The 23663-nt window shown below is 38.0% G+C and overlaps 1 protein-coding gene and 1 long non-coding RNA gene across 3 annotated transcripts in view; one reads left to right on the forward strand and one right to left on the reverse strand.

The window, feature by feature from the left end:
* Positions 1 to 397: 397 nt before the first annotated feature.
* AK9 (adenylate kinase 9) overlaps positions 398 to 23663 on the reverse strand; it is a 131382-nt gene continuing 108116 nt past the window's right edge. For both annotated transcript variants that reach the window (XM_040474339.1, XM_040474340.1), the window contains 10 exons: positions 20860 to 21073; positions 14539 to 14740; positions 12193 to 12339; positions 11870 to 12090; positions 7104 to 7300; positions 5109 to 5278; positions 4771 to 4869; positions 2753 to 2855; positions 1474 to 1588; positions 398 to 1059 (listed from right to left, as the gene is read on the reverse strand). In XM_040474339.1, the coding sequence (XP_040330273.1) occupies positions 857 to 1059; positions 1474 to 1588; positions 2753 to 2855; positions 4771 to 4869; positions 5109 to 5278; positions 7104 to 7300; positions 11870 to 12090; positions 12193 to 12339; positions 14539 to 14740; positions 20860 to 21073 (1671 nt within the window). In that variant the 3' untranslated portion in view covers positions 398 to 856. The remainder of the gene's footprint in view (positions 1060 to 1473; positions 1589 to 2752; positions 2856 to 4770; positions 4870 to 5108; positions 5279 to 7103; positions 7301 to 11869; positions 12091 to 12192; positions 12340 to 14538; positions 14741 to 20859; positions 21074 to 23663) is intronic.
* Positions 2775 to 11999, forward strand: LOC121029888 (uncharacterized). The gene is made up of 4 exons (XR_005789954.1): positions 2775 to 3017; positions 6274 to 6369; positions 9294 to 9479; positions 11889 to 11999. It is a non-coding gene; the product is annotated as an uncharacterized LOC121029888 (long non-coding RNA).

Raw genomic sequence — 23663 nt, forward strand, 5'->3', positions numbered from 1 at the left:
GTTGAGCACTTTAAGTGTATATAATTTTGTCAATTATATGCCAATAAAGCTGGAAAAAAAGAACTAAATCACTCATTTTAGAGATTAAGAAACAAAGGCTCAGAGAAACCAAGATCTACCTAAGATCACACAGTTAATGGTTGTATTTTTTATTTTTTGAAGAGCCAGTCTTGCTATTTCATATCCTAGGTTTCTTATACTGCTGCTGAAAAATTGATAATCTTATTTTTAAAATCTCATTCAAATTCAATCTAGTAAGCTCTCCTCTAACATACTTCTGGGTTAATGTCACATGATAAGACTCTAGATTTCATCATTCTCAAAATTGCAGGTGATTTATAATTACAAAATGATGTTTACAGCTTGCTTCTTGAATACTTAGGAAAAAGAAAAGCCATTTAGTTATTTCAAATGCATTTATTTTGTTGGGAAATTGATAACATGTCCTAGTTCATGACGTTTACAAACAGCTCTTTATGTTGAAAGTGTAACCAATGTTTCTATTTTATTTATATCAATGTTAATTTCATTTCTTGAAGCTTTCTAACACCTACTGAGCAATTTTCTTTAATGGAGACTGAAAATGTTAAAAAGGAAATTGAACAATAAATTTATTAAGTAAAATGAGTTACTCTAAATGGAATAACTATTTTGTTAAAGGAAGAATGTTCAGGCAATAATTTGTAAATTATATTAAGACTTATGCTTATAGAGGAAGGTGCACGCACTCCTGGCTGGCAGTGCTTTGAGTCCACCAGAAGGGAAAAGTGCTGCAGAGAGGGCCAGATTTTCAACCTATTTCCTTCCATCCCTTTCAGATAACTCTTGACATTCTGGTTGCAGTTACCCAAGCAAACTATCCATTAACTGGGTCTATATTTTTAAGAGAGAGAAAGGTCTGTAATTTATGATCGAAGTCAATGGCTCTAAACTGAGGTTCCTTGTATTTTCTGGTCATCTTGGCACCCAGATATGTAATGAGTTCACATCTCTCCAAAAATTGGTCCATCTTCTTCTTATACTTCCTTTTTGTATATTCAGAACCATTGGGATTGTAGGCTGCAGAAAATTTCACAGAACTGTAAATGTTTTCTGTTAGGTTAGTGAGTCATTAAATTAAAAAGAAAGAGAACTACATGTGTGAGACAGTTGCACAGCTATAGCTGAGAAGATATTCAAATCACACGTAAGATTTAGGGATTAATCCATTTTAGATCATAATTGCCTCTATTCACCTTTCTCTGTGGCATGGATTATGGAGAGCCGATTATATTACTTGTAATCCTTGCTTTAAAAACTAGAAACTCAATTTTGATATTTTCATCAAAATATTTGCTATCAACACGCACACACACACACACACACACACCAATGCAAACAACCAATCCAGCTCAACAATCCTATGCATTTATCACGTATACTACAATTAATGTTAAATTAGTGCCAAGTATCATGTCATTAAAGAAGACATACCTTTTAGGTGAAAAGCTATAAATAGCAGTGCAGATCTCTTTACACTTAAGAAGGGGAATTTGGGCTTTAAACATCCTGCTGCATTCATTGCTTTAATTAGTGAAGTTGCAATACCCTGCAGGTAGGGAACAACGTAAATCATATGTATATTTGAATTTGGTTTCTTCTCTTGGTGGCAAATAAAGAGGCTATTCTTTGCCTCTAATAGCCTCCTGGGGCTTATAAAGGTGGTTAGATGCCCACTTAACCAACAAGAAAGGAACACAAAGTACATTTGATTAGGAAGAATGAAAATTACAAATTGGCTGAATGTCAGGAAGGTGATGGATACATGGGCTTCATTACACAATTCTTTCTATTTTTATATTTGACATTTTCCATAACCGAATGTTAAAGACAAAAGAAGGGGTTCCTGGGCTCTGAGTTGTCTCGGCCCATTTTCTACTTCCATTGCCAGAGCTGACCAGATTGCCTTGCTATCAGGACTCCTGACCACCTGGCAAGGAATTCCAGAGACCACAGTTGTCACTACGGTAGATTCTGAAGCCCTGAGCGGGCAGAGAAGATGTGAGGCCCTCCTGGTGAAATGTGGCCTTTTATGAGAATACTCCTCTATGGGTGAGCCTCATCTTGCCTTTTGATACTAAACCAGATTGAAGGCTCACCATCTAGGCAAGTCAAAAAAAAATGATGTGGCTAAGAATTTGTGAGAAAAGTATGAAATTATTTATGCCCCAGGCATTAATTTTATAGAATTAAAAAAAAAACTTTTAAAATAGTGGTTGATTATTAGTGAATTTTATTCTGTGTAAAAAGAGTTACATTTAGATAAATAAAGTGTGACTTGAGTAGCATTTGGGGGCATTTGCCCCTAGATTTGGGGCAAAATATGATTTTGGTGGTTTAGCTGTGGTGCTTTTGCAACTCAACACTTTTGAGCAGTGACTAAACCTCTCAGAGACTGAATCTTCATATTACAAATTTAAAAATAAGAAAATTTAAATAAGAATCTAACCACAAGTCAACCGTAAATAATTTCATGACAATCTACTCTCTCTTCATTTTCCTGCAGGTATTTGGGGATTAGCTACAGAACCAAGGGTTTTTCTCACTTCTTCTTTTCACAACCACCCATAATCAAAATAGGTTAAGAGTGGATTTACAGCTTAAAAATCAGAAAACTCTGCCTTCAGTTTCATTGTTACCAAAATAAAAATTGTTAAAAAACAGATCGTTGTACTCTACTAATATATGAACATAGACAACCATGTAACTGAACCTGTTCCAGATATCCAGGCAAAGGAAGACTCGTGAGGTGTATGGGCTCCTTTAATGGGGGCAGTTTGTATGGAAGCTTCTGATTCCAGTATTTCTGCGGCAACCTAAGAACACAAAGTTCATCAGATGGATGCTCACACATATACTCACCGTGAGTACATAGGGATGTGAATGTACAGGAGACGACTAAGAGGTACAGTTCAGCACCTGGTTTTCTCCACTGGGGAGAACGTGACAAGGGAGGTCAGAGCTTGGAGCTCCTAGAGGTAGGTGCCATGTCACAAAGAGAAGCCATCTGAGTGGCACTTCCTCAAGTGCTCACCACAAGCAGAGGCGCACACACTTCCTCTTTCCATGGGGGAGCTTACCTGCCATGTAAGAGTTGTCCCCACCCTCTCCACCGGACTTTGGACCCCCTCTGGCCTGTCTCCAGGTTTCTTTAGTATAGTAATTTCTCTCTGCCTCCCACCTTTGGCATTTCCTTCTTTATTGGATCTTTCCCATCCATCTGCATCTAAACATGCTCACACTGTCCCCATTGAAAAATACAAGGAAAAAGAAAAACTACCTTCACTCCATCAGTTCTCTATCACTTCTAGCAACTAGTGTCTTTTCTTTATACACTTCTTCAAACAGTGAGCTTTAGTGGAGATCACAAACTACTGCACAAATTCCACATAGTATTTTCGGAATACTATATGATCTGATCCACATGTTAGTTTTAGAAATTTGTATCAAAATTTCAAAAAAACACCAAAAGTAAACAAAATTTAAAAAGAACTTTGGTTCCCAACTTCCTGTGAAACAAAGAAATGTCTGGCGGTAGATGAGCAGCTGCTACTCCCTTCACTTGGGGCATGCACGGTCCAAGTTACAGCGTGCAACCATGTCCGGTGGTCTCACTTCCATCCCGCTGCCCTCAGGTGCATCACCCTCTCAGCTGCTGTGTTTGTCACCTCGGGACGAGGCAAGGTCTTCATTTCTTCACCTTGCATCCCCTCTGTGGTATGCTGTAGTTGGCTTCTACTCATCTCACTCCACTGAAACCATTCTTACCAGGATCACCAATGACCTGTTATAACTTCAATCTGACACACATTTCGGCTCTTGTCTTGCTTGACCTCTAAGCAGCATTTAAACCTGCTGGCCACCGCCCCCCCCCCCCCGCCGCTCTCCCCTCCTCCCCAGAGCCTCCCCAACCTGGCTCTCCTTCACCTCTCTGTGGGTTCTTCTTCATTCTCCTTGCAAGTTCTTCTCATATTTGTGTGTTGGTGTTTCTCGGGGCTTGGTTGGTCAGAAGCCCACTGCTTTGCCCACACTAGTCTTCATGGTTGACCTCAAACAGGCTGTATTATTTTGGACAGGATCATCCCAATAGCCTCAGCACTGGCATTCCTGCCTCCAAACCATTATCAACACTCCAATGATGGTCTCTCTCCAAAGCAGATTTGATTATAACAGGCAATGTATTCATTCTGCCTTTTGGATCAATGATTTATGGTAAGTTTACTTGACCTTCCACCCTCTGGCACCACTCACCTTCTCCAGCTTCACCTCTCCTTTTCCTCTTCACATCATGTCTAGTCATGCTGAATTTCTTGGCAGTTCTGTGACTCCCCTGGGCCAGGTTTGTTTGCTTGGAACCTGTCTCTCTTTCCCGCCACTCACTCAATTCCCACTCCTCATTCAGGCCTCACTTCAACAGACAATTCAATCAGAATTTTGGGCCACACTTTTTCAGAACTCCTGGCATTTCCCCACCCTAAATGCCATCACATTCTTTGTCAATAGGTACATAAAGTCTATCTTACCCCGGAGCCTCAGGCTTTGGGACAGCAGGGACCAGTTCTTATTCATTATTATACATGTATATATGTATGTATACATATGTGTGTCTGTACACAAAATATATATTTTGCACACACACACACACACACACACACACACGCACACCTCCCCGAGCATGGTGCACCAAATATAGAAGATGTTCAATATTTGTAACTTAGTGAATGGTCTCACCTCAAAAATTTCTCGAGTTTTTCTCGACTCTCACAAATATATATACGATCACGATATTCTAAAGCATAGTTAATGTTCCCAGGTATTAGGGCCTCATATCTGAAAGACAAAAAAAAAAAAAAAAAAAAAACCGAAAAACAAAAAAACCCTGTTGTAAAATTACTATGCAGTATCGTGTAAATAAAATGTCAAAAATGTTTAATTTTCTTCGAAGAAGAAACAGAACATTTTATAGTTAAATAATAGTGACCTTTTCACCCAAATATTAAGACTGTTATAGGAACTACCTATTCTGAGTAGAGATATCACCCTAAACTCCCACGAGGGTGAGGACCTGCCTGTGATTTCCATCCTGATAGGTCACTGGACAGTAGCCCTGGAGCTCCGCACACTTAGGGAATCGACTCTTCAGCTCCGACAGCGTCAGCCTTTTGGGGATCATGTCAGCAGGTGGTAGAGGATGAGGTGCTAACGGAGGCACATACAATTCTGGGTTCTTCAAAAATTTCTAAAGAAAATGATAACAGCAATCAGACCGTTTAAAACAGGAGTGCTACGCCAGTCAAAGAGACACCGGGGCTCTCCTGCTGTTCTCTCCGTTTTCAGCAGCAAACCATCTGAGAGCCACTTTCTGCACTACAGTAACTTGTTTCCCTGACTGCAAGATCCTTATAGTAATGCTCTGAAGTGATGACATCTAAGATCTCTCCCCTGATCTCACACTCACTCACATATAAAACATTTATTGAGGGGCGCCTGGGTGGCGCAGTCGGTTAAGCGTCCGACTTCAACCAGGTCACGATCTCGCGGTCCGTGAGTTCGAGCCCCGCGTCAGGCTCTGGGCTGATGGCTCAGCGCCTGGAGCCTGTTTCCGATTCTGTGTCTCCCTCTCTCTCTGCCCCTCCCCCGTTCATGCTCTGTCTCTCTCTGTCCAAAAATAAATAAATGTTGAAAAAAAAAATTTTTAAAAATAAATAAATAAATAAATAAATAAATAAAACATTTATTGAGCTCGTAGTACGCGCCAGGCACCAGAGAGTGCACAGTCTCTTGCTGGCCTGTCTCCCTGCTCTGCAGTGTAATTAACTACTTGGGTGCTGCTCGGCAGGTGAATTAAGCTGTCTAGCTTCAGTTAGCACTCCGTAAAATGGAGGCGGCTGACCAGATACATGATCTGCACTGTCACTTCCAGTTTTACAATTCTGTGATCGCCATTTAAATATGCAGGAAGAAATAAATGCCTCCTTAATAGAATTTTTAAAATTCTAATTCTTCAGGGAAAGTAAAACGTCCAGAGGCATCTGATTAGTTTTCAGCTACCAACCTTTATCTCAAAAAATTGCAGACATAATATTAGAACAGATTTGTATTCTGTTGCATTAAACAGAAATATAAGGTATATAGGGAATTGTAGTGATGAAGAAGTTTCCACTGACTGTGACTTCCCTTCTGTACTCTAGGACCTTAATCCCTTAGCTGCCTACCTTTTTTCTTTTTTCACAGTACACAGACACATTTAATGATGGTTCCCTGTACAGAAGCTATGATGACTCCCTGTGGACACTTGGGCATGTCGGGAAGAAGCAGACTATCGGGACTGTAAGGACCTTGCAATCATCAGGAACAAGACAGATTCCTTCAGCTGTTGACTTGAACTCACTGTGACATATTGAGTGCCTGCTGAGCCAGAAGCAGCTGCCACTGGGAGGAAAGGGGAGGCTGCCACGGAGGGACTGCAGAGACCCCCCTTCTTTGGAGTGGGCCAGATTGCAGAGCATGGGAAATATTCCATTTGGTTCTCCATCTTAGAGAGGATGTGCTGTGGAAGGGCTTGCTGTAAAGACTGATGCACATCTAGAGCAGTATGTTTTATGTCCTTTCTTGGCAACCTGACCTGATTGGGAAATAGCTCCTGGATGGAGAGTAACTACTCTTTCAAAGGTGGTTTAAAATACACTGTTTATTCATAACCATGAATAAACCATAACCGTAACCACAACCACAACCATAACCATAACCACCTGTGGGCTGGGTCCTGATGTTCAGCATCCCCACCACTGGTGGGAGTTGCTGTTGGGTCTCTCTACCTGTTAAGCTGAGGGCCCCTCACTGATCCTGAGTCTCTGCTTTGTGCCAAAATATATCTTGGGGTGCAGTCTCAGGACTGGACTCCGAGGTGCCTCATTGGTCTTAAAGTCACAGGTTCCAGTAATGGGGCTCCTGGTCTCCAGTTCCTGGGTGTTCCCAGCTGCACCCACCCTTTCCTATTTGATGAATCCCGACATAGGCATTTTCTTTCCCTAGTAAGTATTTGGAGTTAGGAACAAACTTACATTCAGGTTTTCCTGAGAACTCATTTTATAATAGTGCCCTCTGAACTCTGCTGCAAATTTCAGTGACTCAGTTACAGAACAATCAACGAGCTCATATGATTCGGCCAGGCTGATAGGGCAGAACTGTCCAAATTCCCCCAGGCGAGAAATCAGTTCTTGAGGTGTGATACATAACTTGTCAATGCATGCAGCTTTTCCTATTAGTAACAGATTATTATTATCCTTTCTTTTTTCATAGAAAACACAGTGATTTTAGAAGTTAAAATAAATGCAAGGACATATGCATCATACAAATGCATACACATTGTAAAATTCCAAACAATAGAGTAAAAACTAAAAGTTTCTCTTCACACTTTCATCTTCTCAATTCATCGTTCCTCCAGGGAGTAATCACTGTTGAGTTTGTATCTCTTTCAGACTTTTTTTTCTATATACTTACATATACACATTTATTTTTTGCATATAGTATGCTTATGCCACTATACTGTAAACATTATTCTGCAACTTGCTTTTATCAGTTAGTTGTGGTCTTTGACATCTTTTTTGACATATCAGTTTATATGATTTACCTAATTCCTTTTAATTGATGCTTAGTATTCCATTGTATAAATATACATATAGTTTACTTAGTCATTTATCTCTTGATGAATGTTTTGGTTGTTTTTAATTCTTAACTATTATAAATTATATATATGTTATAAGCCATATATGTATGTGTGGATATATATATGTATAATATCTATACATATATATGCATATACATATTCATATACATATATATAGATATTATGCATATATATATCCACACATACATATATAATATCTACACATATATATGTATATGCGTATATACATACCCACTTACACACACACACACACACACATAAATTTGCTACATATTTTAAATTTTTCCATGGGGTAGATTTCAAAAGTGACAATAGTTTGTTGACATGATGCTACTGACACAAACCTCCCGTGTGCTCAGATGAGAAGGGAAGAAACATTTTACAAAAGTGACTAGGTTTACCATAAAGAGTCTATTTTTTTTAAGTTTATTTATTTTTGAGAGAGAGAGCGAGAGAGAGAGAGAGAGCACGAGTGGGGAAGGGGTAGAGAGAGAGGGAGACACAGAATCTGAAGTAGGCTCCAGGCTCTGAGCTGTCAGCACAGAGCCTCACATGAGCTCGAACCCATGAACCGTGGGATCATGACCTGAGCCGAAGTCGGACACTTAAACAACTGAGCTACCCACGCACCCCAAAAGAGTCTATTTTATTTTATTTTATTTTATTTTATTTTATTTTATATTTTATATATTTTTTTAATGTTTATTTTTGAGAGACAGAGAGACAGAGCATAAGAGAGGAGGGTGTGCAGAGAGAGAGAGGGAGACACAGAATCTGAAGCAGGCTCCAGGCTCTGAGCTGTCAGCACAGAGCCTGACGTGGGACTCAAACTCACAGACTGTAAGATCGTGACCGAGTCTGGACACTCAACGCCCTGAGCCACCCAGGCGCCCCTAAAGAGTCTATTTTAAAAAGGAAGAGCCCCAGGTCCTTCAATGAACAGTTTTAAGAGTTTTCTCCCCAATACCGTACTGGAATGGGGATTCCAAAAAAATATGAGATGTTCTAGAAAATGAAATTATTTTTTATACAGCTTAGTTACAGTAAGTAAATTTTGACCCCCCCCAATACATTTTAATGGTCCCTTTAACTAGTGAGAAGTTTTACCTTTTAAAAATTATTATTATGACTAGGAAGGTCTTAAATTAACTATAAAATTATGAAGCATAAATCATACTTTGTTATTATTATGCCTCAGAAGATCTTAAATTAACTATAAAATTATGAAGCATAACCCATACTTCATTATGTGACGATATAAACATAAAATTTATCCTTAGGACTGAAGTGATGATCTATAAGCCAAGGAATGCAGAAGATTTCTGGAAACAGTGGAAGCTAAGAGAAAGACATGGAACAGATTCTCTCCTAGAGACTTCAGAGACAGTATGGCCCTGGTCACACCTTGATTTTGAGCTTCTAGCCTTCAGTACTATGAGAGAATAAATTTCTGTTGTTTAAGACACCCAGTTTAAGGCCTTTTGTCACAGCAGCCTCAGGAAACTAAGACAATTGCAAAATATCATGACTTCTGTCTTGTTGGCATTCTTTCTTGCCTTCTCAGCTTGTTCACTCGATAAGACAAGCTGCCATATTGGAAAGGACTACATGGGAAGAACTGAAGGTGGTCTCTGGGCCAACAGCCAGCAAGGAACTGAGGCCCTTAACCCAACAATCCTCAAGGAACAAAATCTTGTCAACAATACATGAACGAATGTGGTAGTAGATTCTTTCTCAGTTGGGCCTTCAGGTGAGACAATAATCCTAGACAATACCTGGATTAGGATTGTGAGAGACCCTGAAGCAGAGAAGCCAGTTACACTGTGCCTGGATTCCTGACCCACAGAAATTGTGCGTGCATGTGTGCGTGCATGTGTGTGTGTGTATTTTATGCTGCTAAGTCTTAAAATAATTTGTTATGCAGCAACAGATAAACTAATACACTATTCACCTGTTGTTTATGACACAGATGAAAAGGCTAAGCCCTAATATTCCTTCCCTACAAAGGATATTAAACTATTATAATACTACAGTACTATGGTATAATAATATATTGTATTATTAAAGAATATAGTATTACATAGTGCTATAATATTATACTATATGGTACTACAGTATTACAATCCTAGATTGCTCTTTAGCTCAGATGTGCTTAACCTCACCAATCCTGACAGGTTTCGTGACAGGGACAGGGTAATTTAGAATCATATGACTACAAGTCCTAAAAGATACTCAAATACCTCTTCTTCTGATTTTGGGGTATTCTTGATGACATCTGGCAATAACTACGTATCTTATTCTGATGTAATAAGCAGAATGAGGAAGAGTCTCTTTAATCTTCTAGCCCTGACCTTGCTCCATATCATTAGAGTAAACTTTGGCTCCCCGATAGGAGATCATTTGAAAAGCATACAAAAGAAATGTGGAATGAAAAAACAAGTCAAGACTAATTTTAAACAATCAGGTACAGGTTAGATTATTAGGTGGAAGTTGAAGCAGAAGATCAACAGGGTAGTCTTCGATCAAACTATTCAAGGCAGAGGCATGTATATATGGAGTAATAAAGCGGATACCATGGTGCCTCATCCAGACCCCACTTTCAGGGCTGATGCGGCCATCCCCCAGATGCTAGCAACATCAGTGCTGATGGGTCACAGCTGCAATGGGAATTGCCCGTCTGTCATAGGTTAACCCCTCCCCCCACACCCCCCCAGAGTGATCTGTGTTGAGTGGCAGGCCAATGGAGGGATACAGAACCTCGGTCCTCCCCTCAATTTGGGAAACTCTGAAGGCCCATCCTAGCTCCAGGGCTCCCCTGTCTGCTGAGGCTTCTATTTGCACCACACGGCAGGTCAGTTTTTCCCTCCGTCCAATTCCAGTGTCCTCACTCCCCTCGGGTGTATCTTCTGATTAGGGTTGCCAGATAAAATACAAGATGCTAAGGGAGTTTAAATTTCAGATTAGCAATGATGAGTTTTCAGTATTTTTTTAGTATTAGAGTATTGGCAATATTTGGGACACACTCACACTAAAAAATTATTTGCTATTTATCTGAAATTCAAATGTAACTGGGCATTCTGTATTTTTGTTTGCTTAATCTGACAACTCAAATCCTGAGAATACTTTCTGATTAAGCTTCTGGACACAACTTTTAATCTTGAATCTGTTTCCAGGGAGCCGAATCTAAGGCAAGGAGGGTGAAATCGGGAAACAGAAATGAATGATTCACAATTTTTGCTTCAAAGTCTGCGATGTAGTGTTTTTCTAGTGTGATGTTAGCCAAAACTCACTGCGAGTTGGTTTCTCAAAACTCAATTCTTTTTTCCCTGTACTCGTCATGCCGTGTAATCCTCAGGGAAAAACAAATTCCTGGTCTGCAGAAAAACAGGAACCAGGGATACTGATTATACCCAAATAATGAAGCAAATCAAGACTAAATGATGCAGAATCCTCATTGCATTTTTCCTTGTACAAGATTCTCTTAGTCACGTTGCTCTCGTACCTCATTACATCTTCTCTGTTAAACAGTCGCTAACCAAATGTCTCTACAGATAAATTCTTTGGAGTCATCACTCTTTTTAGAGATATCAGATATAGATAACTTTCCTTTTATTTTGTGTATTTCTAGAGAAAAATCAAGTAACTTAGAGGAATATATTTTCTTTCATGGATTCAAAATATATATTAAAAGGCATTTATGCTTACATTTAGTTTTTTATAGACTCAACATTTATCTAATACCATAACGGATATAAATACTAAAAATAACTTTAATTCTAGGTTCATAAACAAAATTTTGCCAAATGTCATTCCACAGACCACTGCTTTCGTATGACTAGCATTCTTGAAACTTAGCTTCTTACGTGGCATTCCAAACACTATAAACTCTTTTAGTGAGAGGCTATGTATTACTTTTACGTGCTAGGTTCACACAGGAATTCAATAAATGATAGCCTGAGTAGTGGCAGTCATTTATTAGAACAGTTTACATGCTCCAGTAATTGGATAGTACCATATCCTTAAAATGCTGATTAAGATCGTGGGAACAAATGTTCAAATTGAATGAATTATGGTAACAAGAGTCAGGCATGTGTAGACTTTAATATTTTATTATATTTTAATAACAAGGTGTTTTCTTACCTGCGTTTATTCTTTCCAGGTATGTCTGCATATATTTATTCACCATTTGAACTTTCTTAATGACTTCATTCCACACCCACCATTTGCTGTGAAATCCATCAATCACATACCAGTTCTGATGTTGTTCTTGATAATATTGCCTAATCTCATTAATATTTTTGCGGTGTTTTGAGTTTTTGACTGCCATAATTTGTGTGCTATTGTGCAGTGGATAAGGCAAACTAATAACGAAACAGAATGAATGGAAAAAGTTGTAAAAACATACTTGTTTCCTGGATGATTAAAGTTCATTTCTTTATCATTGCTTTCATCACACACATTACCTTGGTTCCTTTTTTTTTTCCAGGAACAATCTTTTGAAAATCTCCTTGGAAGGCACATCCAGCTCAAAGATGACCATGGGAATGATTGACCTAGATTCCAGGAGGCTGATTTGATACTTAGTTACAGGATAGCCATCGATGACAACACTAACAAGGGGAAACATGAAAATAATTCCAGATTTCTTTTCTCTCATACCTTCCTTCCTGTTTTCTAGAAGCAGTCTATCTCTTTAGGAGTAGCCCCATGGCCTTCCTTGTGTAACTTGATTTATTGTCTTTGTACTTTGCCCTCTTTATCTCTATATTTTTAACTTCAGTCAGCCCATGAGCCAGGTGTAGGGCAGCATACATACAGACACAGCTCTGAATTCATACACTTAGCATCACAGAGCTAGGCTTTGGCAGAATTCAAGAGAACACACATAATACCTTGAGCATTGTGTTATTCAATTGGCGCTATTACTTTAAGAAATGAAACAGTGGAAAGAGTATAGGTTTCAGAGGCAGACAGACTTAGATTTGAGACCTAGTTTGACCTCTCTGAGTGCCAGCTTTTAGTAAAATAGGGGAGATGATATTTAACCCTTACAGTTGTCTTAAAGACTTATAGATCTAGTATGTAAAGCAACTAGAACAGGAACTGGCACAACGAATAGTATCCTAGTAAGAGATTAAGCAAATATGGGAAAACAGTTGTGCTCTAAGCTTGCTTTTATACTAAAGTTCTGTGGGGAGGCAGGCGAGTGGGAGGAGACACAGGGAGTTGGTGAGAGTAGCCCTGTGATATCTGAGAAAGAATGTTCCATCAGGACCCATCATGCCCCTGAGCAGAAATGACAGAGAATTTAAGTTAGTCCAACAGTCTGAGATAATGACAGTATTACTATCAAACTCAGATGAGGAATAAAGGCTGTCCACAAATTCTGGGAGGAGTGACCCCCAAGGCCTGGAAACTCCCTCTGAGGTGGGAGCAGGCTGGGCCTGCCAGCTGGTGGTCTTCAAGAGGGGCTGGTTTAGAGGAAGTCATAGGACCCCCTCACTCCGTGCTCTGTGGCCAAGTCTCTAGGCAGTAGTTCTAAGTTCCATGGCAGAGAGAACTGTAAATTAATGTAGCCAGGCAAACCTAATGGAGAACGTTATGGGAGTGCCATTGATGTTTTGAGGTTTTTTTAATGGAGAGTAGCTCAATTTCTTTGCTTGTGAAAGGTTGCTTGAGTGACCGTCAGGATTAGAAACATTCAGGGGCGCCTGGGTGGTGCAGTCGGTTAAGCGTCCGACTTCAGCCAGGTCACGATCTCGCGGTCCGTGAGTTCGAGCCCCGCGTCGGGCTCTGGGCTGATGGCTCAGAGCCTGGAGCCTGTTTCCATTTCTGTGTCTCCCTCTCTCTCTGCCCCTCCCCCGTTCATGCTCTGTCTCTCTCTGTCCCAAAAATAAATAAACGTTGAAGAAAAAAAAAAAAAAAAAGAAACATTCAGGGTGACTAGGCAGTCACTATCCTGGTGTTAAGATGAAATAAAACATTTGTGACTCAGGGTTGTGTTCACTGAGATCCCTCGCATGCAAAGCTAAACACCAGGGAGGAGGTAACTCAGTTTGTGTAAGTCCCAGGGCCTTCCCTGGGGGAAAAATCTGACACCCCAGAATCTGCTCTTCTGTAACTGAAATTAAGAGAACCGGCCAAGGACTTGGTTAAAGAGCAGAGGCAGGGAAGGGCATAAAGGCTCCTACTGTAAGACAACTGTAAATAAATTGGTGGGATTCTAGGTCAGTGACCTGGGCTCATGAGCAGGGCCTTGGCTTGCCCTGGCTTCTATAACTGGGTTTGGCCGGTGGCTGTGTTGGGAGAGTCATGGTTGAGCAGAGAAGTGTAAACTAAAGAGAGAGCTCAGGAAAGGGACCTTCCTGTCCAGATGTAGCATTAAGGGAGGGGCACTGCTACCTGTGCAGAGAGCTGGGCCAGTGCGAGACCATCTCTGTTAGACCAGTACCATCTGGGGGGCAGGGGAAGGCCACTCCTCCATCATTCCATGGGGCAGTGAGAAGGTCTACTAGGCTCTGGAAGTCGCACTGGCCTCCTTTGTCAGCAGTGTAAGGCCAGAAACTTTTCGACGATACACAGGTTGCTACAGGGAATGCAGTGGCCAGCTTGCTATTCTGGCATATAAGTGTTCAAGCCAAGTTTTAGCCTGACAGAAAATTAAAAATATATAACCATGTAGGCGCCTAAGGTTTGAGAAGTAGATCTCACCCTCTACAAGAGCTTTAAACCTTGTTGAAGATAAGTGTTTTAAATTCTGTGAGTGATTTCTTGATTTAACTCCCTCCCCACCGGCCACTCCCACTTACCCCGCAGTATTACATGTACTTTCCATCAGAGATATTTCTAAGGCTTGAATAGCCAGTTCATCAGGTGCTGTCATTCCTTTATGAAGATGCCAATTTAACATGAGCGCCAGCTCTGTTTCTGGTTGGCTGTTTAATACATAACGCATCGCCTCTCCTATTGACAAGCGCTTTAAGCCATATTCACTTGAAATTTTTTTGGCAACTGAAAAAGGTTAAAATTTAAACTTACTCCATTTCACAAATTCATCAGTCAACCTTATTTTTAATTTCTGGTTAATTGATGTCCACAGTGAGCTAATCTTCATATTCCCTGAAGAAATTTTGAAAGTCAAAATTGTTACATTTTATTGAACTAATACTGTCAAAGGTTAATCGTTATTAATATTTCAGGTATGTGGCTAACGAGCCAACTCCGTGGGGCTTTTTTCATAACCAAAACCAATATTTAAGTGTTTTCTTCCTTCTGCACAAGGTAGCAAAATTTTTGAGAGCTTTACATGGCATCATATGTGTACTATTTATATTTGGAATTATGTCCAAAATAATAATCTAATACTCTAATAATCTAATACTCCTATGTACTATTTCTATTTGGAATTATGTCCAAAATAATAATCTAATACTCCTGTGTCACCGAACACATGAAACTATATGTTTCCTCATCTATCTATTTATGGAATCCATGCTTCAATCAGAATAGCATATCCCTACACAGTTAGGTCTCAATTAATCCTACAGGAAATAATTTTTAAAAATTATAATGGCATACCTGACATTTTAATAGTAATTTATAACTCACAAGGCAATTTTTCTTCTGTGACTTTATCTGATATTTTCAACCATTCCATCAGGTGGATAGAATGAATATTGAAATTCTAATTTTATAGATGAGAGGACTCATGCCCACTAAAATGGAATAATCTGTCCAAAGTCACATAGGTGTTGCCATTGGTTGAAACAAGATCCATTTTGACTTCTGCTTCACCTAAATGAGACCATAGGCAATGGCTTTCAGTAACTACTAAATGTAGCCATGCTCTGTAATGGTCGATGTACCCTGCCTCATCGTGTCTGAAAACAGGAGAGTGTAGAGGACACTGAGAGAGCCCATCCTATCTCACGGGGAATGCAGATTAACTGACCACAGTTAGGGCCACCCCAAAGGGAAGCCCTTGCAAGAGCTACAGAGCCCTTAATCTTAGCTTTGCCATAAATGTTGAAATCAGACCTACTTTTTAAAGTTCTAATAATAATAAGGCTTTTATAATTTGATACCTTGTTAAAAGTTCACCTCTGTTTCAACAAAGAAATGGGAAATCAAAACAGTATGGTATTAACACAAAAACAGACACACAGATCAACAGAATGAAATAGAGCACCCAGAAATAAACCTGTGTGTATATGGTCAATTAACTTATGACAAAGGAGGGAAGAATACACAATGGGGAAAAGATAGTCTTCAATAAATCGTGTTGTGAAAACTGGACAGCAGCATGCAAAAGAATAAAACTGTATCACTTACACCATATACAAAACTATACTTAAAAATGGATTAAAGACCTAAATGTAAGACCTGAAACCATAAAACTCATAAAAGAAAATATAGGCAGCAATCTCTTGGACTTTGGCCATAGCAATATTTTTCTGGACATGTTTCCTTGGGCAAAGGAAACAAAAGCACAAATAAACTATTGGAACTATATCAAACTAAAAAGCTGTTGCAAAGTGAAGTAAACTATTGATAAAACAAAAGGCAACCTACTAAATTGGATATATCCATTAACAAAAGGCAACCTACTAAATTATCCATTGGCTAATTTCTAAAATATATAGAGGTCAGCTAATAATACCACAAGTCAACTAATAATAATACTAAATACCAAAAATCAAATAATGTGATTTAAAAAAAAATGGGCAGAAGACCTGAACAGACATTTTTTCCAAAGCAGACATAGAGATGGCCATGCAAAGATGTTCAACATCACTCATCGTCAGGGAAGTGCAAATCAAAACCACAATGAGATATCACTTCATACCAGTCAGAATAGCTAGTATCACAAGACAAGAAACAACAAGTGTTGATGAGGATGTGGAGAAAAGGGAACCTTACACTGCTGGGAATTTAAATTGGTACAGCCACTGTGGAAAATAGTATGGAGGTTCCACAAGAAATTACAAATGGAAATACTATACAATTCAGTAATTCCATTGCTGGGTATTTACCCAAAGAAAACAAAAATGCTAATTTGAAAAGATATATGCACCCTATGTTTACTGCAGCATTATTTACAATAGCCAAGATATGGAATCAGTGTTAAGGGTCCGTTGATAGATGAATGGATAAAGATGTCACACACACACACACACTGGAATACTAACCAGCCATAGAAAAGAATGAGATCTTGGGGCACCTAGGTGGCTCAGTTGGTTTGGTGTCTGACTTTTGATTTTGGCTCAGGTCATGATCTCACTGTTCATGAGTTTGAGCCCCACATTGGGCTCTGTGATGACATTATGGAGCCTGTCTGGGATTTTCTGTCTCCTTCTCTCTCTGCCTTTCTCTTTCTCTCTCTTGATAATAAATAAGCATTAAAAAAAAAAAAAAAGAATGAGATCTTGCCATTTATGACAACATGGATGGACCTACAGACAGAGAAAGATAAATACTATTATGATTTCACTTATATGTGGCATCTGAAAAAAACAAATGAACAAACAAACAAGAAACAGCAACAAATCCGTAAATACGGAGAACAAACTGGTGGTTGCCCAAAGTGGGGTAGGGAGATAAGTGAAATAGTGAATGGGGATTAAGAGCCACACAGAAAAATATATGAGAAAGAAGATTGTTTATCCACATTTTCACCTTTTGCTCTGGTTGTGGGATCCTATTTCAAATGTCAATGATTTGGTTTCTTTGGAAAATATTACGTTTGTGAACATTTAGAATGTGACTATTAAAGACTCATCATGTTAAGAGGTTTAAATGGGCAAAATAAACTTTTCATCTGAAGAGTTGGAACACAAAACTCCCTTTTATTTTGCCTGGTGACAAATTTGTCTTTGAGCTCTTCTTTCCCCTTCATTCTCGATTTAGTCAGTCATTAAGTCCTATTGTTTTCCTTTGAAACACCTCCTGTATCTGTCCTTTCCATTCAATTCTTATTGTGACCAACTGTTGTTCATGTTGTTATCATGTCATCTTGAAAACTAATGTTTTGTTGGACTATTTGCCTTTAAAAAAAAAAGGCACGGTCCAAAGTTATACAAAATTCAAACATTATAGGAGTATAGTTTACCAAGTGTCTTTTTCAGCAATGATAAGATAATGGATTTTTACTCTTTAAACTAGTAATACAGTAGACTATATCTCCATCTTTTAAAATCTTATATTAAAATATCTTAATATAATTTTATGCTAACATAATCTTAATATGCTGTTATTTGACTGTAATTATAAGTGATACTAACTTATAATTTCTTGTATTATCTTTGTTAGGTTTTGGTATCACCATTATGCTAACTTAAAAATGAATTTGTACTCTTTATAACCTTTTGATTATATTGACTATAATTCTGCCCATATATTTGATTATATATTTTTAATTTTTTAAAAATATTTGCTTATATTTATTGAGGACTATACTCCTTAATAACAAGAGAAACTGGAAATAAATTGGGAAACTTATTGTCTTCTTTTCTCTGAAAAAGCTTCAAAAACACAGAAATTGTTTGAGTTTTTAATTCTATGAAAGTTTGATACAATTTTTCTCTAAAACTATTGATTGATCCTGGACTGTTTTGGAATGGGATTATATTTTTGAATGACTTTTCTTGAGTACTTATTATCCTATTTAGGTTTTCTATCTCCTTTTGAGTCAATTCTGAGAGTTGGTTTTCTGGAGAAGTGGCACTAGCTTTCAGGAGATTCCTTTATCCTCAAGAATAACAAAGGACACATCAATAACAGAAGGGATAAAAACCATATGATCATTTCAATAGATGCAGAAAAAGCACTTGACAAAGTACAACATCCATTCATAATAAAAACTCTCAACAAAGTAGGTTTAGAGGTAACAATACCTCAACATAATAAAGTCCTTATATGAAAAACCCACACCTAACATCATATTCATTGGGGAAAAGCTCTCAGCTGAAGACAGGAACAGGACAAGGATGTCTACTTTCACCACTTTTTTTCAACATAGTACTGGAAGTCCTAACCATAGCAATCAGATGAGAGAAAGGAATAAAAGGCATCCAAATTGGTAAAGAAGAAGTGAAACTTCACTATTTGCAAAGGACATTATACTATATATAGAAAACCCTAAGGACTCCACCAAAAAACTACTAGAACTGATAAATGAATTCAGTAAGCTTGCAAGATACAAAATCAATGTACAGAAATGTGTTGCATTTCTCCATACTAATAATGAAGTAGCAGAAAGAGAAATTAGGAAAACAATACTACTTATAATTGCACCAAAAATAATAAGACACTTAGAAATAAACTTAATCAAAGAGGTGAAAGACCTATACTCTGAAAACTATAAAACATTGAGGAAACAAATTAAAGATGACACAAAGAAATAGAAAAACATTTCATGCTCGTGGATTGGAAGAACAAATATTGTTAAAATGTTTATACTACTCAAAGTAATCTACAGATTTAATGCAATCTCTATCAAAATACAACAGCATTTTTCACAGAACTAGAACAAGCAATCCTAAAAAATTTGTATGGAACCATAAAAATCCTGAATGGCAAAGCAATCTTTAAAAAGAAAAACAAAACTAGAGGTATCATAATTCCAGACTTCAAATTATTTTACAAAGCTGTAGTAATCAAAACTGTATGGTACTGGCACAAAAACAACACGTAGATCAATGGAACAGAATAGAAAACCCAAAAATGAATCAACAATTACATGGTCAATCTTTGACAAAGCAGGAAAGAATATGCAATGGGAAAAAGACAATCTCTTCAACAAGTGATATTGGGAAGACTGGACAGCTGCATGCAAAAGAATGAAGCTGGACTTCTTTCTTACACCATATACAAAAATAAACTCACAATGGATTAAGGACCTAAATGTGAGATGTGGAACCATAAAAATCCAAGGAGAGAGCACAGGCAGTAATTTCTCTGACATTGGCCCTAGGAACATTTTTCTAGATATGCTTCCTGAGGCAAAGGAAACAAAAAGCAAAAATAAACTATTAAGACTACATTAAAATAAAAAGCTTCTGCATAGCAAAGGAAACAACCAATAAAACTAAAAGACAACCTACTGAATAGGAGAAGATACTTAACAAATGACATATCTAATAAAGGATTAGTGTCCAAAATATATAAAGAACTTATACAACTCAATACCCCAAAACCAAATAACCCAGTTATGGAATGGGGCAGAAAATATAAACAGACATGTCTCCAAAGAAGACATCCAGATGGCCAACAGACACACGAAAAGATGCTCAACATCACTCATCATTGGGGAAATGCAAATCAAAACTACAATGAGATATCACCTCACACCTGTCAGCATGGCTAAAATAAAATACACAATACAACAAGTGTTGGTAAGGATGTGGAGAAATAGGAACTCTCGTGCACTGTTGGTGGGATTATAAACTGGTACAGGAACTGTGGAAGACAGTATGGAGGGATCCTCAAAAAATTAAAAATAGAACTACCCATGATACAATAATTGCACTACTGAGTATTTATCCAAAAAATACAAAATTCTAATTCAAAGGGATACATCACCCGTATGTTTATTGCAGCATTATATACAATAGCCAAATTATGGTAGCAACCTAAGTATTCATTGATAGATGAATGAATAAAGAAGATGTGGTATATTTATACCACGTATATTTATTTATATACTTCATATATTTGTACAATGAAATATTATTCAGCCATAAGAAAGAATGACATGCTGCCATTTGCAACAACGTGGATGGATCTAGAGAGTGTAATGCTAAGTGAAATAAGCCAGTCAGAGAAAGACAAATACCATATGATCTTGCTCATATATGGAATTTAAGAAACAAAACAAATGAACAAAGAAAAAAAGACAAACAAAAACCAGACCCTTTAATACAGAGAACAAACTAATGGTTACCAGATGGGTGGTGGGTAGAGGGATGAATGAAATAGGTGATGGGGATTAAGAACACACTTATCTTGATGAGCACTGAGTAATATATGGAATTGGTGAATCACTATATTGTACACCTAAAATGAACATAACACTGTATGTTAGCTACACTGGGGGAACAAAAAAGGAATAACAAAGGCAAACACATGCTTACCTGTAGTTTTCCCAGATTTTGGAGGCCCCAGAATTGCAATCCTAATGGGCATAGTAGGCTTAGGTTTGGGTTGGCGGATATATTTGATTGGGTTCTTCATAAATTTTTCTCTAGATTCCTTACTAGATAAAAAATAAATATACTGACGATGGATTACAGCATAAACTGGATTCTCTGAAGTTTCAATTGGCTTGATTGTCTCCCCTTCCCTTAGCTGCAATATGTACACAATTGAATTCATAAATTAGCTTTAAGTTATACAGCATTCCCCCAAATACATTTGAACAAATTTGTAAAATAAGAATATCTTTCTTACAAAATAAGAAAACTAATTATAACTTAATCTTAATATTAAAAACTGTATAAAAAGAACAATTTATTTTATACCCACATGCAATTGATGAAATCTGAAATACACTTCAGTTTATGACCATTATAGTTTCCATACTTCCTTTGTAATGTCTTTAGTGTATGTTTTTGCCAAGGAATGTAAAGTTGTTTGCATATATTCATGGGCCAGTTTATCCTCACAAAAAGGTCCATTCCTAAGGTGGTGTTATGGATGGAAATGTGTTCCCCCAAATTCAAAGGTTTAAGCCTAATCCCCAAAGTGACTGTATTTGGAGACAGGGCCTTTCAGGAGGTAAAGGTTAAGTGAGGTCATAAGAGTGGGGCCCTAATCCAATGAGACTGGTGTCTTATATGAAGAGGAAGAGACACCAGGAGTACATAAGCACAGAGGAAAGGCCATGTGAGGACATAGTGAGAAGGTGGTCATCTTCAAGCCAGGAAGAGAGGCCTCACCAGAAAACTATCTCTGCTGGCAATTTGACCTTGGATTTTCAGCCTCTAGAACTGTGAGAAAATAAATTTCTGTTGTCTAAGCCACCTAGTCTGTGGTACTTTGTTATAGCAGCCTGAGTAGACTAACACAGATGGAGTCCTGGGCTATGTTTGGGGACATACTGCTAGGACAAATCCTATAGGCTTCTCTTCCACATTTTATATAGGCAAAATCCCACTCACGTAAACATCCAGAGCAGCCACAAAAGGGAAAAACACCTAAAAGGCAGCTTAAGGTACAGATATGGAAGGATCGGGAGGAGTGGTTCCACATCTGTTTATTTGTTCAAGATGACAAATGGGTCATTAATAAAGTCAGGTTTGGATATCATTTTTAGAGCATTAGATGGCTAAGTATCAGCCCATACTTGACAAAGTAGGTATGAAGCAATATGATTCAAGATTGCTCCTTCCCCAAAGCTACACCAGGACAGTTGTCACAGGTCAATGGTATTGTCAACATTATCATTCTTGGGCTGGAGTGAAGTTCATGGCTGGGAGTAAGTGCTAGGTATAAGAAGAAACTCAGGGGTGGTGTAGGAATGTCTGCTCTGTCTTACACTTGGTAATAAAAAAAGCTGAAAGTTTAATGATTCTATTTCAAATTCCCAGATTAAATGAGAGTCCTTACAGCAGTTTCTGCTGTTGCTCAAAATATCTAGCATGTATCCTTTCTCCTATGTAGGTCAGAATACCCATAGTGTCATCAAATCAGAAATATCGAACTGTCATGCACCCAGAAAGATTCCCAACAGCCCTGAGAAATAATTATTTATATGCTTAAACCCTTCTTATGACCATGCACTGATTTCCCTATAACACATTTTTGTACAATTCTAATTATATTTAGACATGAAACCCTCCTCCCTAAATAGGGTTCTGACTTTGTCTGCTTCTTCCCCTTTCTCACTCATCTCAGAGAAAGGGCATGACTATCTTTCAAAAGTTTTCCAGGCCATTCTAATGCTTAACTCTATCCAATTCTCTATGGAGGACACTGTCATATGTTTCTATATTCCAGCATGATATTTGAAAAGGTTTCTCTTGACATCCTATGTATGGTTAAGATAAAGAAGATAGCACAATTAAGTAAAATTGAAACTGATTGTGTCAATATCAGCCAAGAAGGAGGTTTCAAGTAACATGCACATGGCTCCTTTTTGGATCCCATCCTCCAAAATACTTTTTATCAGTGACCAATAATAGTAATATGTATTAATAACAATAACTTTTATTGAACACTTACAAAAAACAAAACACTGTTGTAAACACTTTATAGTAATTAACTCATTTAGTCATTGTAACAATACTATAAGGTAGGAAACTATTCTTATTCCCATTATGCAAATAGGAATGACTGAGAGGTTAAATGATTTGTCCAAGGTCACTAATAAATGGTGGCAGAGGCCATGATCTTCACCACTGTGCTATATCATTGATGGAAATAAAAAGGTACACTGATCAAGTGAATAGGTAACTATCACATGACATTCTTTTATTGTCTTTATGGCACTTAATACTATCTTTCAAGAATACATTTTTCTGTTTATCTACTTATGCCCATCCTCACTCCCCAATCCAACTAGAATGTAAGCTCCATGACAAAAGAAACCTTTCGTTCACTACTCTGTTCCCAGGACTAGAAAAGTGGCTGGAATGGTCTTAGTTAAGATTTGTTGAAAATCATCCCACATTTGTGGCTAGTGAATTCCAACTGGAGTAAATATGTCCACGTGCATAAAAATATTGTACTTAGAATGCTTGTTATGAACATCAATGTCACATTTCATATTGTGTCTCACACTGTATACTCTTTATACTCTCGTTTTTGATCACAGTGGCCTGTTGGTATTATTCTTTCAGGGTCTTAGTACAGAACTAGGTCTTAGTACGAGGTCTTAGGCCTGGTTCCATTAAAGAATGAAAGAGGTTAAATGACCTGCCTAAAATTAGGTAACAAA

This window comes from Herpailurus yagouaroundi, unplaced genomic scaffold, assembly GCF_014898765.1.
Source record: "Herpailurus yagouaroundi ecotype Mexico unplaced genomic scaffold, PumYag 139, whole genome shotgun sequence".
Taxonomy (NCBI): Eukaryota; Metazoa; Chordata; class Mammalia; order Carnivora; family Felidae; genus Herpailurus; species Herpailurus yagouaroundi.